Source organism: Mus musculus, chromosome 18 (genome assembly GCF_000001635.26).
Source record: "Mus musculus strain C57BL/6J chromosome 18, GRCm38.p6 C57BL/6J".
NCBI lineage: Eukaryota > Metazoa > Chordata > Mammalia > Rodentia > Muridae > Mus > Mus musculus.
This window is the reverse complement of record NC_000084.6, coordinates 57,176,285-57,194,473: the sequence shown is the minus strand read 5'-3', so window position 1 is coordinate 57,194,473 and position 18,189 is coordinate 57,176,285. Positions and strand designations below refer to the sequence as shown.

The following is an 18,189-nucleotide window of genomic DNA, read 5'->3' as shown; positions in this document are numbered from 1 at the left end:
CAGCTTCTTTGATATCTCTGAGGTCATGTAACCATAATGCTACTAAGCCACTCCTGAGAAATCCAGTCTGAGAGTTAGGTCACACTCCCCCACTTCTCAGCTGCCCTGCCGCTTTCCTTGGTGTGGATGAAGTACCTCATTCCACATTCAGAATACATCCAGCACCATTTCTCACCGCCAACCACCACCTGACAGGTTTCCTCATCTACAGAATGCATATGATCATATCTGTCTCATAGTGAGATCTGGGGGAATTAATACAACGACACCATATATGCCTGGCACAGAATAAATACTCGGTCGAGATAACTACTAATCTGTTGTCATTCTGAAGACATTAAAAACTACTTAGGGCAAACTCCCCGCGGGACAGGAGCATAGCTCTCTCAGATAAGCATGTAAGCATGTAATCACAGAGCCCAGCCTTTGGATTTTATACCACAGACAATCGGTGCATGTTAACTTTAACCATCTATGTACTGAACCCTCTTTACTGAACCTGATTTTTTTTTCCTATAAAGGAGAGGAGAAAATATTTGGGATAAACAAGCAAGCAAACAAAAACCAATGAATTCCTTTACATGGAAAAGTAGAATGTAAAATGTCCTTTGAGGACCCTGGATGTAGCTCAGTTGACAGAGTGCTGATCTAGCCTCCCTGAAGCCCTGGCTTTGATTCCCAACACTGTATAAACCACATCAACTCGGCAAAGTAACCCAGGCCTGTGCTCCGAGCACTCAGGAAGCAGAGTCAGATGGATCAGAAGTTCAAGGTCATCCGAGGCCTTATGGTAAGTTCCAGACTAGCTGGGTAAACCTGAGATTATTTCTCCTGGAGGAGATTTTTCAGTTACCTGAAAGAAATTTGATTGCAAACGCAGAAGAAAAATTCCTATTCTGCCTTCCCTGTAAGCTTTCATTAACTTAGTTAAGGCTGCTTGGCCTGAATTAAGGACTAAACCCTGTTTCTGCTCCTTTCTATAGCTGGAAATAATTAAAAGTGATGGCCATGCTACCTGGTTGGCAGCAACAGCTGTTGGGAAGGGATCATGAAAGCAGAGTGCTAAGCTCTTTCTCCCTCCTGTCTCCACAGCGGTACCGAGCTAACCCAGCAGTATAGAGTGTATACCATTACTGAAAGGCATCCTCCATCGCAATCAAGAGAGAAGTAAGGTCTTTGGGGGTATGGGGATTTAGCAATGAAATAAGCCATCACGGCTGACAAATGCAAACTGTCCTTAAAAAATAAAACAAGACAAAACAAACAAAAACAGCAACAACAACAACAGAAACCAAATAGCTCACAAGCAAGTGAGAGTATATTGTGAGCTGAATAAATGTACTAACCTATCTTTAAAAAAAAATGTTTTCTGCCCACAGGGATAGCAGGTGAGCTAAGAAAGCCTAGAGAAAGAGTTTTAAAAGTGATTGCTAAAGCTGTCATTCACTAAAACTGTCATTCACACAGCCTGGGGAACACATTATACAAGTCTCGTAGAAGAAAAAGGTTGATATTCTGCCAACATCCTTCCAGGCAAGATGAACGAGTAGATTTGCAGCTGTGGCCATGAAACTCTGAGCAGTGCTCTAACTGGCCTTGCTTGGGTCCACTCTTCCCACACGAGCTGGCCTATGGGAGCTCATTTCCTGCACTCCGGCATCCTGGTGGGGCAGGGGGGTACGGCCAACAGCGAGGCCTGAGCAATCAATCCCAAACTCTGTGCACACTGATAGCATTGTAGCTTTCTTTGTGAGTCCTATGATCTGGCACAGACATACTCTCTCGGTGTGGGTTGACAATTGTGTTTGTTAGGCTAAACCCTAGCTAGGGGCATCAAAACCATGTCCCCCACATCCCTGGAAGATGGCCATCCCAGCCAGTAAGAACTCCACCCCGGCACTGTATTCTTGGTCTTTCTCCCGACAGCTTCTCATCACCTGAAGCCACCGAGATCCGTTCCTGATGATTCTGTTTGATTACAAAACATGTAATTTTTCTTATCCACCACCCTCATTAATCAAGGACATGCAAATTAGGAAGGAAACTAGTCACGGGGTATAAGCTAACAGACGTTCTCTCACTTGTAGTGTGCCTATAAGCTAGAAACCAACACCCTCCAGATATGCACACCCCTGGCCTAGCGATTCGACTTCCAGAAATGTAGTCTTAATTGATCTAGGAAGTGAAGATTTATTTAACCACAAGGATGCTGGTGGAACAGTTCACAGTAGAAGAAACTTAGAGATCGTGTATGTAGTCACATGAGTTTAGTTTAGAAATAGCTACAGTATGATATGCTCTCAGAGAACATCTACTGGCTGCAAGAGCCACGTGCTATGCATTTATGTTTCCTTCTCGTTAATTCTATGCTGCGGTTTTGTCTTCTGTGAGCATCTGTCAGCAAATAAAGTGTTAATTCTGAACCAGAGTTGAGGAGCTGTTGATGTTCATGGAGATTGGCAGGCACAGATTTAGCCCCGCACCCCCATCCTCCGAGCCAACGAGGAACCTCACAGAGGTACAAGCGATGAATCTGAGGCTACTCAGTTGAGTGGTTGGTGGAGCTAGTTCTGTCAACCCAGACAGACCGGGCATCAGAGCGCTGTCTCCGTGCTACCCCCAACATCAGTGCTTCGGCACAGAAGTGGGGCTTGCATTGTGCATTGAACCACAATGCTTGAACCCAATTGTTTTTGATGATCTCTCATCTAAGTGTCTTATGCAAAATAGCAGAAACCTCTACTGCAACAGCATCCCATGAGATCTAGAGTGTTCTGAAGTACGTTATAAACTCCAGGCTTCTCTCGAGATGCCTCAGAATCCAGTGGAGGATATGCTGCAGGTGAGGAAACTGCCAATAAAAATGTATTTGTACTCCTCTGTGCCCCGGGTCCACCCCTTCATCTTTCCATGACCGAGGGGAAAAAAAAGCAAGCTGCCCCCCCCCCCCGAAGGTAGCTGTAGCAGGAAAGCAAGGTTTCTATTCTCTCCTGTGACCTCAACTCAGGGACTCTTAACCAATTTCCCGCTGAATATGACCGTTGACATGGCCACACCCAGCCTTGCAGCATCTACTGTACAGCTGTTTTCTCAAGCAATATTCATCTGGAGATTGATAGGACTTGCAGACAAAGTTAATGCTTTCTGCAGGGCACAAGCAGTCAGGAACAAAGGGGAATGTTCCAACCACCCCATCTTCAAGGTCCCCACCTCAGAGATAGACCAGCACACACACAAACAGCTTAAAGGGTGGACACCTTACTTACGGACACACATGTCTCGGCTTTCATAAAATCCTGGGCAACACTGGGATTTGCGTCTATACATGGTTTTCTCCCCGTGGCGGTAGGCTGTCCGGTAGCTGATTCTGTTTGAAGGAAAAAGAATGGTGACATTAGCTCTGATTGACAAGCTAACAAGGAATGATTTCTACTTTAATTAAAAAAAAAAACTATCAAGGTAAGAAAAGCAACTGTTTCAAAAGAAGAAGAAACACAGAGTATAGGGTTGAGCAAAATTATTATAGCTTATTATTCAGTTGCTAGAGAGAATTCCTCAATTCAGACCATCTGAACTTTATTTCAAGACCGCAAAAAAATGTTGTGAATTTTTTACATTAACTCCCTTGAGACAATGTGAAAAGTGTTGACTAATTTCATATGCATCATTCACTTATGTTTCAAAAGAGGAACTCATAGATGCTCTTTTAACATTCAGCATAGTGTCATCCTACCATAAACCAGAAGACTAATTCTGTCACCTGATTTAACTGAAGTGCCATTCGTTTATTGATTCAACACATGCACGTATTTCTTAAGCATTTAGCATATTGCAGGCGCTATTTTAGGAACCGAGGAACAGCAGCAAGCAAAACAGTGTAAAGACTTTTCTTTTCAAGGAACTTTCCCATCTAGTGTGAGAAGATAGAGCTTGTAAAGTTTGTTTAATAAAGAAACATACTAAAAAGATAACTGGGTCATAAAATGGCAGGTATCACACTCACTCCATAGTTCATGATACTATAAATATTTAACTAAGAGAATCTAGGTATTAGAGGTCTCTTTCATTGCGTGCACTAATATTTTTGGCTCTGTGTTCTCATGGATCATAGATAACCTATCTTATTTCAATTTCAACATAAACTGAGTCAGACATCCAACTAGAATCAGAGAGTGAGGCATGAGTTTCTAGGGATCTGGTGATGGTGATAGGGGAAAATGTCTCCAAATTTTGCTGGCAAGCTACTCCTGAGCCTGGGGCCTGCCCTGGAGTGGGCTCGATATCCACAGCACCACTCCATTTAAGAAAACTTGTTTTCCCTCTCTCTGCAGATAATTCTTTTCAAACAGCTTCTTGTTTAGGGGATGGGACTTTCTGCCCACTTCCCCCTCCTCTTTGCTGGGATTGTGTCTGGCTTGAGCCTCCCTGCTGGGTTTTGACATGCTCATTGGACTCCATGATTTTTAGTGAATTTCCCCTCTTTTTGTTTGTTTCTTTTTTTAAGAGAGAGAAATAATGTGAAGCTAGGTACGTGCACACCCTAAAAGAAACTGGGGCATGGGAAAAACATAATAATAAAAGATAAAATTTAAAAAGTGTCTCTTCCATTCATTTTCTAAAACAGAGCTGGATAAGGTTTTTCTAAGCACAGGGAAGACAGTCAACGTGTCACCTGTAGTTAGACCATAAGTCACAAAGGTCATAGATTATGTCAACCGTTCATTGTCCCCTGGCCTTGGGATCAAAGCCCTCAACAACTGCTCACTGGGTACATGGATGTTCTTTCTCAAGTAGCTGGTATCTCTGACTGTATCACACTCCATTTCCACACAGTCAGGGTCACAACCCCCCTCCTTCCAAGCTTCCATTACCTGTGCCGTGTGCATTTAAACCAGTTCAGGATGTCGGTGCAGCTTGTGTAGTAGATCTGATCGAAGGGATGTGGATACGACTCCTGCACAGTCACCGAGTAGCTGAAAAGAAACGGGAAACCAGGAATCGGCAGTCGGTCCTCCACATCATTTCTTACACTAGTGATCCCCACATATAAAACCAACAACAAACAAACAAAAACCAGAGGCTAAATTATCTTCATTTGCAACCTCACACAGATTTTTTTTTCTTTCTTTCAGCAATCCTAGGGATTGAAATCATGCCTTGAACCTACATGTCCAGCTCCCATACATGCTGGCTTTTAATAGAGAAGACTTGAGTTTTCCTAGGTTTTTGATTGAACTAACACAGCCCAAAGACGGATATTAAAAGCAATGTAAAAGGCAAGGGTCCGCACTACACATTTCAGCAGAAATCCTTCTCCTGTTCACACTACGATAATATTCCCAAACATCAAAATGCATCGCTGTCTCTCTGTACTTAATTCACTGCTCTCATCCCAAGATTCCACGCACAACAAAGACCTTTCATAAGAAGTTCTCACCGTAAGTCAGCAGACGAACAAGGTTAATCCACAGAGAGACAGGCCATGCATTCAGAACAGACTATACGACAGTGGTTATTTTGAAAAAAATCAGAACAATTAGAACATTTGGCTTTCATGCGCCAGCCCAACTTTCCAGGCAGCAGGAGAGACTACACTACACAGAAGTAAAGGCTACGGAGAGTTCTCTAGGTTCAACTATAAATACAGAGATAGGCTGAGCTAATCAGCCTGAAACAATCATTCCAGCAGCTTGCTACCTAGTAAATGTTCTGTTCTCCATTACATTCCACTAATGCCTTCCTGGTAGAGTAAACACATGGGTACCTGCAGCCTGGGGAAGGGAGACAGGAAGAATACCTGAATCTTGGCTCTATACTTCTCCATTTGAAAGCCCTTTGCACACCCCAGTATATAATATGTCTCCAACATAATGGGGAAGGTTTTCTTTTTCAAAAGTTTTGCCCCATTTGCTTTAAGTTTCTCTTAAAATCTATACAAAACCAGAATGGACCTGCAGCATTGGCTCACCTACAGGGAATACAGTAGTTCATTAACAAGAATTATCAACATGAGAATGGACAAGAAGTTCTAACTTCTTTGTTTGTTTGTTTTTGTTTTTGTTTTTTGAGACAGGGTTTTTCTGTGTAGCCCTGGCTGTCCTGGAACTCACTCTGTAGACGAGGCTGGCCTTAAACTCAGAAATCCACCTGACTCTGCCTCCCAAGTGCTGGGATTAAAGGCATGTGCCACCACACCCAGCTTCTAACTTCTTTTTATTTGATTTTATTTTATTTCATTTTAATTTATTTTTTACACTCTATATTCCATTCCCTACCCACCCCATCCACCCTCCAACTGCTCCACATCCCATACCTCCTCCTCACCCCATCTCCACATGGATGCCCCCACTCTCGACCTCCCCCCCATCTCTAAATTTCCTGAGGCCTCCAGCCTCTTGAGGGTTAAGTGCATCATCTCTGAATGAACACAGACCAGGAAATCCTCTACTATATGTGTGTTGGGGGCCTCATATCAGCTGGTGTATTCTGTTTGGTGGTCCAATGTTTGAGAGATCTTGGGGGTCCAGATTAATTTAACTGTTGGTCCTCCTACAGGATAGCCCTTCTCCTCAGCTCCTTTCAGCCTTCCCTAATTCAACAACAGGGGTCAGCAGCTTCTGTTCATTGGTTGCAACTATCTGCATCTGACTCTTTCTGATGCTTGTTGGGTCTTTTGGAGGGCAGTCACAATAGATCTCTTTTTGTGAGCGCTTCATAGCTTCAGTAATAGTATCAGGTGTTGGGACCTTCCTTTGAGCTGGATCCCACTTTGGGCCTGTGGTTGGACCTTCTTTTCCTCAGGCTCCACTCCATTTCTATCTGTGTAATTCGGAGCAATTATGGGTCAGAGATGTGACTGTGGGATGACAACCCCATCCCTCATTTGGTGTCCGTGAAGTTCTACCAGGAAGAATTCAGCTGAGGCAAAGGGAGACCTGGTTGACAGGTTGGGCTTGGTAACCTCACAAACAGTAGATCTCAAACTGGTCTTGGTGATTGTTTTATACTTATTTGTCAATGGGAGGTATATGAGATAATCCTACTATTTGCGCGCGCGTGCGCGCACACACACACACACACACACACACACACACACACATATTTACACATATTTGCCAGGCTGAAGTGTAGTACCTAGGGATATTTAAGGATCCCCAAGAAATATTAAGCCCTCCGAGAAGATCAGTGAGTTAGAAGAAGGCAGGATTGTAATTCGAGAAACAGGTGACATGCCTCAGGTAACCCCAATGGCCCTGGGTCCTGATTATCACATCTTAGACAGATAATCAGAGCTAACATGGTGATACCCTCCCAGAATCTCCACTGTACACTATTCTAAATCATCAGCGAGGTCCTGCTACTCTCCAAAGACATAGGTTCAGCTACAAAGCCCCTGTTGGCGTGAGGTGACTCATTTTGCAGAGTCAAAGAGAGACCTCTGCTAGAACATCAGTGCTCTCGGGATAACATGTCACATTAAGCTACTAGTATTTTCTTCAGTCCCCAGCAGCATTGTGAGGTTCACACGGTATAAATGCTGAGACTCCCTTGCCAGTCTGTCTGCCCTCCTAGTCAGCTACTCATAAATAATTCAATCTTAAGGCCACGTTATTATGTCTCTCTTCCATCCCTCTGGGCACAGAACTCTGCCATAGCTATGGACCTGCATCACCTACAGGAAAAATGAAGCCGGAACCACTTGCCTCATGTGCTTTGGAATGGAAAAAAAAGAAAAAGAAGAAGAAGAAGAAATGAAAAGAAACAAAACAAACCTTTGCTCTAACAGGATCTACAGTAGGGATTTTGTTGAACTAAATTAGTTTGCTAGAATTAGATGTGACACGAGGTTTCCAGACAATTGTGAAGGGCATGCTATGGCATTCAGTTCTGCACACACTGGAGAGCAAAGGTGATCATCTGTGCACTTGTGGGTATATGTGTGTTTGTGTTCCAGTGTGTGTGTGTGTGTGTGTGTGTGTGTGTGTGTGTGTGTATGTGTGTGTGTGTGTGTGTGTGTGAATAAGTGTTAACCCAAGGACTCACTTATCAGGATCCACAGACCTTGTCTTTTAAGATACGGTCTCTCATTGGCTCAGAGATCTCTGAATAGGCTAGGCTGGCGACTAAAGAGCCCAGGAATCCTCCTGCCTCCGCCTCTGCCTCCCCAGTGCTGAGCTTATAAGTGTAAACAAGCGTTCCCAGAAGGAAGTTGTCTGCATGGGTTGATTAAATTGTATCATTGATTGACTTACTCATGACTGATTAAAACCTTGGCAACTGTAGAGAGGTTAAAAGGCTATAGTTCCAGAACCTAATTGCAATTTCTCTTGGGCTATCACTAGCCCCACACACCATTCATTGTCCATCTCTGTCAGACCTAAGATCTTGGTAAACCCGTAAAAATCTTTGGGATTTAGTAACTTACCAAAACCCTCTTCCCCCAGAGGAAGGGCTAAGAGTACTTTCCATAGCACCTAAGGTCTATAGCTGAGGCCCCTCCACCCAGCTACAGCCTGCCTCTCTGATATTTCTACCATATGTACCTTTTCAATGCCCTGATTTGTGACTATTCTGTTACAGTAAGAGCTTTCTGAAACTGTTTCCACCTTGGGACAAGAAAACTTGGGAGCCTAAATCAGGTGGGTCCCTGGCCCATGGTCACTCAGATTTGGCTCCATAATAAACTCCTACTCTCGCCAAGGTGAGAGCTGTGTTTGTGTGTCCACACAAGCATGACCACCATGCTGAGATTTTTACATGTGTGCTGGGATCCAGCTTGGGTCTGGCTTGGACTTGTGCAGAAAGTCCTTTACTGACTGGGCTGTCTTCCTATCTCCTTTTTCTTTCAGGGTTTTTTTTTCTTTTGAGCTAAATTTGAAGCAAGATTTATTAAATACTGGCCAGAACAATGGACACTGGCCGGGTCCATAGCCAGGATTCCAGAGAACGGCCACAAATTACATTAGTCTGCTGCTTATAAAGGCAAACCCCACAAGGCTATGTCCTTCCCACCTTCATCCAATAGGGGACAAGCAGATATCCTGACATACTTCCTGCCTACTCACCTCCCGTGTTATCAAGCGCCTCCTGTGCTGTTGGAACAATCAACATTGTTGACAAACACGAAAACACATGGCTTGTTATTTTACACAAACGACAGCTCTCAGCATCCTTGTCTGTCCTTGGGCCAATGGGACTTACAAGCTAGAAGCATTTTTGCTTTACAGATTTTTTTTTATTATTCTTCAATCTTTTTTTATAGTCCAGACTTTATTCTGTTCTCGGTCCCACCCTCTGACTGTTCCACATCCCATACCTAGCCAACCCCTCCACCCCCTACCTAGCCAACCCCTCCACCCCCCAGCTCCAAGGGAATGTCCCCACCCCCACCCCCACCCCACCAGGCCTCCCACTCCCTGGGGCCTCAAGTCTCTTGAGGGTTAGGTGCATCTTCTCTGACTGAGTCCAGACTCAGCGGTCCTCTTTCATATTAGGAGATTTGAAAAACTAACCTTTAAACTAAGAGTGAGAAAATTCTGTAACAACTTCACACCCACGGGCCAGCACATTACTGCCTCCATGATTTGGGGCTTTAGTTGGGGAGAGGTGGATTTTCTTATAATCACACAGTATATGCACTTTTGAAACCTGGGCACACATTGTAAGCGACTTCCCATGGTCACAAATAGTCTATGTCAGCGACTATACCTGACTCGATTCGTATCTGTCATTGGATGATTGGGCTGTCACTTCGCCGTGCACAAAATGGGCCACCTTCCCCAAACCTACTTCATCACTGTCCCTTGGTAAGGGTCTGACTACTGTTGGAACTGTGTTAGTTCCTTGCCTAGCAGTTCACACTAACCAGGACTTGCTCCTGAGAGGCCTAAATGTGAAGAAGGCTGAGTCTGCGTTGTCTAGGGTATAGCATACGTCCGTCTAACCTACCTCCCACCACAAGTAGCACAGACTTCTGATGCTCATGAGCCAGTCAGGATTCAGCACTAGCAAGTGACATGAGGCCTTGACAAATCATCCCCTCTCACACTGTCACCTCCCAGAGGCCATCAAGCCTCAAAATCAAGACGTGAGCAGCGAGCAGAAAGGCTCTCAGCTAAAGGAACTGGATCACTCTGCTATCTGTGGCTTGTTTGTTGAATCCCCTCGAACACACAGAAGCACAGCATCATGATTTTAACCTATTAAGTAATACAGGAGAGAAACCCCCGCAAGATTAATTTAAGGTCACGGAACCGGAGGGGGGCAAGCCATCATCACTTGGACACATTCCAAAGTGGTTAATTACATTTTATCTGCCTGAATTATCTTGTTACTTTAATCAGATATGGTAATAATCATCGTTTTCTTCTCTCAGCTCACTTCAGGACTGCTGATTCAATTACTGCCACTTCTGTCTTACTAATTGAGGGTTTGGGAGGGAAGCCATTTCTCCTCTTTCAAGCCATCTTGGTAAGAATCTAGATGAAAAAGCTGGGACTTGGGAAGCAGGGAAATGGGAGGTGGCTGAGCATTTCGGAGTTGCTTGCTTTCCAAAAGGACGCCACGTTGGATCCCTCCACTCAGAGGCTTCCCTTTGTGCGGGTTTTCAGGATTTAATCTCCCCTCCTTTCATTCTCCTAGAATCACAGTTTCTGCCATAAAACAAGGAACAGCACTATCTGAAAGTCACTGTTCGGAGATCAGCTAGCTGGCCTGACAGAGTTCCAAAGTCACTGTTCGGAGATCAGCTAGCAGACCTGACAGAGCTCCAAGGGGAAGGCATACACACAGAGCAGAGGGGCTTGATAAAATGCTGATTTTGACACTGTAGGGCTGACAGAGCCTAAGAGAGCATCTCCCACAAAGTCACACTGGGAAGCTAGGCTCCATTTCCTGGCTCTAAACCTCAGGGTATAAGTGGGTTTCACTGTGATAAAGAGGCTACATAAGCCCATTCAAACCCTGCTGCCAAAACCAGGTCCTTGGAAATAGTCTCATTTCATTCTTTGAAAATATATGTACTTTCACAATTTTTACATATATGTATACAGAGAGAGACAGAGACAGAGAGAGACAGAGAGAGACAGAGAGACAGACAGACAGACAGAGAGAACGAGAGAGAGAGAGAATAAATCAGTTTTTCCCTTTGCCATGTGGATTCTAGGGACTGAATCTGGGTCTTCAGGCTTGGCAGCAAGTGTTTTTACCCACTATGCCATCTCAAAAGCCCTTCATGTGATCATTTTTATTCATCTTGCTACAACTTTTTATTCTTATCCAAACATTTTTTAAAACTACCCTTTCTAGGAATCACTGGCTTAAAAGAAAATATTTATCAACAATGTCATAGCTGCCAACCCTTCTTTCTAGTAGCATATAGGAAAACCCCTATATGTCTCCCATTGTCTTTCCCTCTTGGTGATTATTTCTACACCAGACTCTACATGGTAGTGATTACCATGGCCTATCTCTCTTGTGCATGCCCATAGACATATTGGGCTGTCTTATTCACTATCAGAAGGTGGGTAATGCTTTAGTAATCATCTAATGAATCCATGGCACATGCAAGGTCCCAGACAGTGGGGATTATCCCTGGTGAGCAAGACAAGGCAATGGTATATTGGCAGCTTTGCTCAAGTGTGGGTGTAGAATCAAATCAAATGGGTGATGGCTGGACCAGCCCACATTCCTTTTGGCCATCCACTTAGCAACCTATCTCATCATGCCGAACATCCCAGTGCTAAATTCCCAGCCCTCCTAGTCACATGCTTCTGCCTGATTCCTTAAGCCCAACTCCATCAAACTACACTAACCCAGGAGTTCCCTCCTACTGTTTGTCCACATCGGCAATGGTGCCCATTGCAAGCTCTAAGTTCTGGTGGACCAGCTTCACATCACAGCCAATACATTTTCAAGATCCAGTGATGGGTACCTCCCATCATCTCACCTCCTACCTAAAGCCACTAACCACTAAGAAGTTTAATCGCCAGTTGGACACTTTTGTTGATACAGTGTTCATTCATGCACACGTACTCACGTTCCTGCATTCCAGACTTATCTGAATTATTTTAGCAAATATGTACTGCACACCTCCATACTGAAATGACTTAGGGAAGGTGCCATAAAGACCATAAAAGGAAATTAGTAAGTGACTTTTCTATATGACTCTGATGCTATCATAAATTCATACAACTTTCTATTACCTATTTTTCTACAGCATTAAGTTTTATGATATGTAACTTCTTTAATTGATAGAGTAATCATGTTTTTGTTAACCTGGTTCTCTGCTGCCTACAGAGATGGCATCACCTGGTTCCGTGTAATATAGGAGGAAGACACCTGTACGTTCCTAGCATCTTACCATGCCAGTCCCCACTTCATATCTCTATCAGAGGACTGTAAACTACCAGAGTGTGCACTCTGCTATTTGTTAATCATGGTGCTGAAGGTGGCCCAACATTACCACCAAGAACTGGATCAACTGTGCTAACAGCCAGTCCAAATGCACACTGCAGTCTGAGTACCAAACACCATTCTCTCAGTTAAACCTTTGCATGAACTACTATTTGGGGATAAAGACGCTTCTTCGGGCCCAGGGGCAGCAGCTCAGAGCAGTGCAGTCTGCTGATACTGAGCCAACACAGGGCAGGTTAGGGCTGCCTTTCTGCTTCAGAGGGAACGAGAGGATCCCTAAGGATGCTTTTTTGTGTGTTTTGCATATTTCCTACTGTGAATTGCTGACTTATGGATACTCCATCATCTGCCTTCACATAATCTACCCTATGTTTACCTTCTTCAATGTCCCAGTGACTGTTCTGAGTCCAATTCTGGGTAATCTGCAAGACACTGACTTCAAGCTGTCTTCAATCTGGAGAAGCTTCCCCAGCTCCCACCATCAGCATACACACACACAGAGAGAGAGAGAGAGAGAGAGAGAGAGAGAGAGAGAGAGAGACAGACAGACAGACAGAAGACACAGACAGACAGACAGACAGACAGACAGACAGAAGACACACACACAGAGAGAAAGAGAAAGAGAGAGAGCGAGAGAAAGAGAGACAGACAGCAGACAGACAGACAGACACACACAGAGAGAGACAGACAGACAGCAGACACACACACAGAGAGACAGACAGACAGACATCAGACAGACAGACAGACAGACACACACACACACACACACACACACACACTACTATCCACTCACATCTTCCAGAGCACCTCAGGGGATACCGCCTACTCGTGGCTTCTGTGTTCATCCAAAAATCACACCTAATTTTTGTTTTAATGCTTTTTGGATTCAACCTAAGGCAAGTGCTCCTTGAACGGCTGCCCTGGTCCACATGAGCCCCACTCTTTGTGAGACAAGGTCTTGTTAAGTTTCCAAGTCTGACTTCAAACTGGTTCTGTAGGGGTGGAAGACCTTGCTTGAGTTCATGACCCCTCTGCCTCAGCCCTGAGTAGCTGGGACTGCAGAGCTGAGACACACCAGGCCTGGCTCAGGCCTCCCTTCCCAAGCTACCCACAACATAACTGCTTCAATCCCATGTAGTTCAATGTTTTAGTACAGTATGTACCACGCTGCTTCTCACTGCTTTCCCAGCATTCCCAAGCACAGGTCCAGCGCCTCAAATCACTGCATTAGAGAAAACACTTAGAGCCTTCCACCCAAACTCTAGTTGAGTTACTATCCCACTTTCTTACAATTGTACCCATGTTAGAAACCAGAAGTTTCTCCGGAAAAATATGTATTCCACGGTCTGTAACACAACTCAATTTATTAAGCTGATTTTTCACGGGAAAATTATTTCAAAATGTCTCCTCTGTGGTGGCATTGGAAAAGACTGTGCTGGCCGCTTTGGGGACAGTTACCTTTCCCAGTGGCTGCATACGTTGGGGTCTTCCAGGTTCAGGGAGGATGCTGTCCCCACCCAGTGACAGAGCAGTGAGCAGATGAGGCCCAGGCACGAACTTGAAGAAATCGCCATTTTCTGTGAAGAACAATCTGCAGGAAGGAAAACAGCGAAGTAGCATTAAAATCACCAGGCAGAATTGTTTCCAGTGGACCAAGAGGACTCGCCAGTTGCTGCTAGGACTCAAACGCACACGCACGTGCACACACACAAACACCACCAACTGAGACAGCTGGGTCACCAGCTTTCTTATGCCAGGAGAGAGAGAGAGAGAGAGAGAGAGATTCCTCGTGCTATGCAGGGGTTCTGCCATTTTGTAAGTGTCTAGAATGTGCGGCTGATCACTAACTGCCACTGTGACAAAGGTCCTTCAGATCCGTGCCAGATGACATTAAAGAAACCTGCCAGGGCAAGAGAGATTCTCCTGCAAGGCATATTTCCTTCTGGGAGAAGAGGGCCCACAGAGGAATCTGGCCTCATTTGTCCCCAAGAACACGTAACGAAACAGAAGCTCCTTTGAGTACAGAGAACGGCACCTCAGGCTCAGGCTGAGATTCATCAAGCAATTTATTCCACGTGCATGGAGTGCCACTCAACCCTAGGCACGACAGAAATACAGATATCCAAAAATGCACAAGTAGTACCCTTTCCTGCCCATTGAGACGCTTTAGTGACATGACACACGTTTCTTCACAGAATGCTTCAGTTTTTCCATCTTTTGAATAAAACCCAAATCAACTCACTTATAGTAGTTTCAAAATGACAGATGCCTGGGGAAAGTCTAAAGATGTTTGGAGAAACTGAAGCACAAGACTATGGTAGCAGCATGTTAGAAAGTATGGAAAAACCAGTGAAGCTAGCAGGAGGCAGAAAGAGAAGACTGAAGTTCCAAGCAAGGGGTCCAGAGGTGAAAGAGCTCTGGGTGTATTCAGAGAGCTCAACGAACTCTTGTAGGAGATAGGCAAGAGCTGGAGTGTCTGTGCACATATCACAGTCCTTTTGTAAGCTTCAGTGAAGCATGGGGTTTTGACCAAGTACAATGAGCTACTCATGTCCACAGGAAAGTCAGGACAAAGGGGTCAGCTGTGATAACCTACTAAACTGCCATGACCTCCAGGTCCCACAGCATTGTGAATACCTGTCACAGAGTCCACACTGGTATCCTGGCTCTTCTCATCCCACACCCTACCCCAAACTTCTCCAGCCCATGGGTTTCCCTTCCCCAGCTTCTCATTGCCATTTAACCCCGCCATCTTGGCCATGTGCTCTCTTGGAGCACTCTCTTGGCTTTCTCTCTTGCCCTTCTCTCTTGGTCTCCTTTGCACACACTTCTCTTCCTCTCTACCTCTCACCCACCTTTCTCTCCTCTCACTGTGTAGTCCAATCTGCTGGCCATGTTTAGTCTATTATCTTCCCTCCCTGCTCTAAACTCTTCCATATGCATCTGGCTATACCCTCCCTCATATCTACAGTAGAAACTTGCCCCTCCACCATACCTCAGAGCGACCACTATACACTACTTAAGTGTGTAGAAAAAAGTGACACTGTCCACATCTGTCAAAAGGGCAAATAGACCACCAGGGGGTGAACTAGACAGCAGCATTGGTGACCAGGGACTCTGAAAATGTTTTAGCAGATAGCGTTAGGATTTAGTGGCAGGAGAACCTTGGCAGGCTGGGGCCAAGGTGTATCCCTAAGAGATCACACCAAGCAACAGATCTCACATAAGAGGTTTGTCAGGGGACAGGGGTTGGTGAAAAGGTATCTCTGAATGGGGACAGAGATAGAGACAGATAGACAGAGAGACCAGAAGACAGAGAGAACAAGAGAAGGCTGTGATGTCAGAAGGGACCAACTCCTAGGGACAGTGGGAATATGTCCTGGGAATATCACCCCTGGCTGCAGTGGGTGATGATGTGTCTGGTGTCTGACAGCACTGAGTCACTGAAGAACAGACTGGTGGAGCACCTGATTTCTGACAGGATCAATATGGCCTAGCCACTGAATGCAGCAATAGTTGAAGCAAAAGACTAGGGATTTGACTTGGATATCATAATATTGAGGCTCCTATTAGGTATTCAAGCAAAGCCACCACTGAGCATTTATCAATGCCTACTATGTGCAGAGACTACACCAGGCAAGCATTTTTCAGAGGTGTAATGATATACAATAGGAAAACACACACACTCCGTCACTTGCTACTTCAATAGCACACTGTCATCAATACACCATAGGAATGGATGTGGAACTATAACTATCTGGCCTATTTACAGATTACAACTAAAATACGCACTGTCTTGCCTGTGGAAAACTAGCAACAATGGATCAAATTGTCTCAGCAAACCAGCCTTTACTGGGTGAGAACTGGAATCTGAAGAAATGATACTAATGTTTCATACCACAAAAAGCTTGTGGTTTGAAAAAAATCACATAATGTTGTTGTTGTGTATCTTTAGTTTGTTTTATTGATTCTGGGGGTTGTCGCTGGGGTCTCACACATGATAGGTAAGGGCTCTGTCCCTAAGCTACACTCCCAACATGGCTTTTACTTTTGAAATTTTTGTGACAGGCTCTTGCTAATTTGCCTAGACAGTCTTGACCTAACTCTGAAGCCCATGAAGGCCTTGAACTTGCAACCTACCTGCCTTAGCCTCTCAAGTAGTTGAAATTACAGACTTGAGTCTTCGGGGCTGATAAAGGTACTTTAAAATCGATAGATAGATAGATAGATAGATAGATAGATAGATAGATAGATAGATAGATAGATAATAGATACCAACAATAATAAACAATAACAGAAAAAGAAACCTAAAAACTAAGATGATAGAACCTTCAGGTTCCATACAGATCAAATGAAGAAATATTAAATTCTTCAAGATTAAGACTGGCTACAAGGACAAATGTTTTAAATACTTTGTAACAAGTTATCTATCTATGACCTCACAAAAGAGAAATCTAGGGGAAGTATTTAAGGATGAAGGAAAGCATCATGAATTCACAGGATAATTAAAACACAGGGTAGGCTGTGAAGTCTTTTAAAAGGATAGTCAGTCATTAAATAATTCCAATATTAAGCACAATTAAGTAGCTAAGCTGTGACTTATGAATTGATGCAAATTAATGACATTTCTCACAGTTTCCCATTATGAAGCTGTGGGCTCTGCAGCTGACTATCATAATAGAAGCTGTGGCTCTGCTGTGGAGAACAGGATGGTAAAATGGCTCGTGACAAACAATACAGCGACCATTTCCTCTCAGCCACAATACACTACACACGACACTGGGCCTGTATGCCAATGACTTCATCTTCACAGTAACTTGCCTAGGAAGCAGGGGCTTTGTTTGTCCCCATTTTACAGCTGAAGGAATGTACTGTGTGGTTAGAGATTCCCTCGCCTACCAGAAAAAGAAAACCTTGAGTCTAGTTGGTTGTAACAAACCAGCAGAGACTCTCTGCACCCTCTAGCTTCTCTTTGTCAGGTTATTTTCCCTTCAATGAAGTGTGAAATACGCACACTCGCTTTCCTGTTTCCCTCAAAGACAAAATGAAGGCTGGTTAACGGTAATTTGCCAACGACTCAGAAACAGTTACCCCAGATTGGGAAGTTTGTTTCCTGAGCCACCATTTCAAATCAAACCATCCATTTACCAATTAGGAATGTTTAGTCTGTAAAGTTAGAAATTGCTTCATGCTAACTGAACTGCCAAGAAAAAGAGAGACTCTGTGTGTTCTCCCTTTTAACATGAAACTTGTGTCACAAATGGTCCAGATTCTCTCCTTTGCGCCTGAGGCAAATAATCTCTCTGGGAGAGGCTGGCCAGCAAAGGAGATTGTGGTCATGTCCTTCTTGCTTTGGTCTACTTTGTTTGAGTTTGTTGTTGTTTACGTGCTCGTGCACTAGGGGTACACTGGTGTGTGCATATGTGCATGCATGTGTGTCCGTGTGTGTGTCCGTGTGTGTCCGTGTGTGTGTGTGTGTGTGTAGCTACAGGTCAACTTCAATTGTCCTTCCTTAGACTTCTGCCTTGCTTTTATAGACTGGGTCTCTTACTAGGATTTGACTAGGCTGGCCCGCTGGCCCATGAACCTTAGAGATCCACCTACCTCTTCCTCCCGAAAGCTGGGGTTATAAGCAAGCACCATCTCAGGTTTTTACGTTGGTGCTGGGATTGCTAACCTGGATCTTTGTGGACATTAAGCACTTTGCCAATCAAGCCACTGCCTAGGTTTCTCCTTGCTTTTAACATTTAGCATCCAGAGCTATCAAAGGGCAGG

General features: G+C 44.4%; 1 protein-coding gene across 1 annotated transcript in view; it reads right to left on the bottom strand.

Annotated features, from left to right (window-relative positions):
- The window catches only part of Megf10 (multiple EGF-like-domains 10), a 164,378-nt gene that overhangs the window by 102,994 nt on the left and 43,195 nt on the right, over positions 1–18,189 (bottom strand). Inside the window, exons 2-4 of the mRNA NM_001001979.2 lie at positions 13,873–14,005; positions 4,872–4,973; positions 3,267–3,367 (exon numbers count right to left, since the gene is read on the bottom strand). Of these exons, the coding sequence (NP_001001979.1) occupies positions 3,267–3,367; positions 4,872–4,973; positions 13,873–13,988 (319 nt within the window). The 5' untranslated portion in view covers positions 13,989–14,005. The remainder of the gene's footprint in view (positions 1–3,266; positions 3,368–4,871; positions 4,974–13,872; positions 14,006–18,189) is intronic.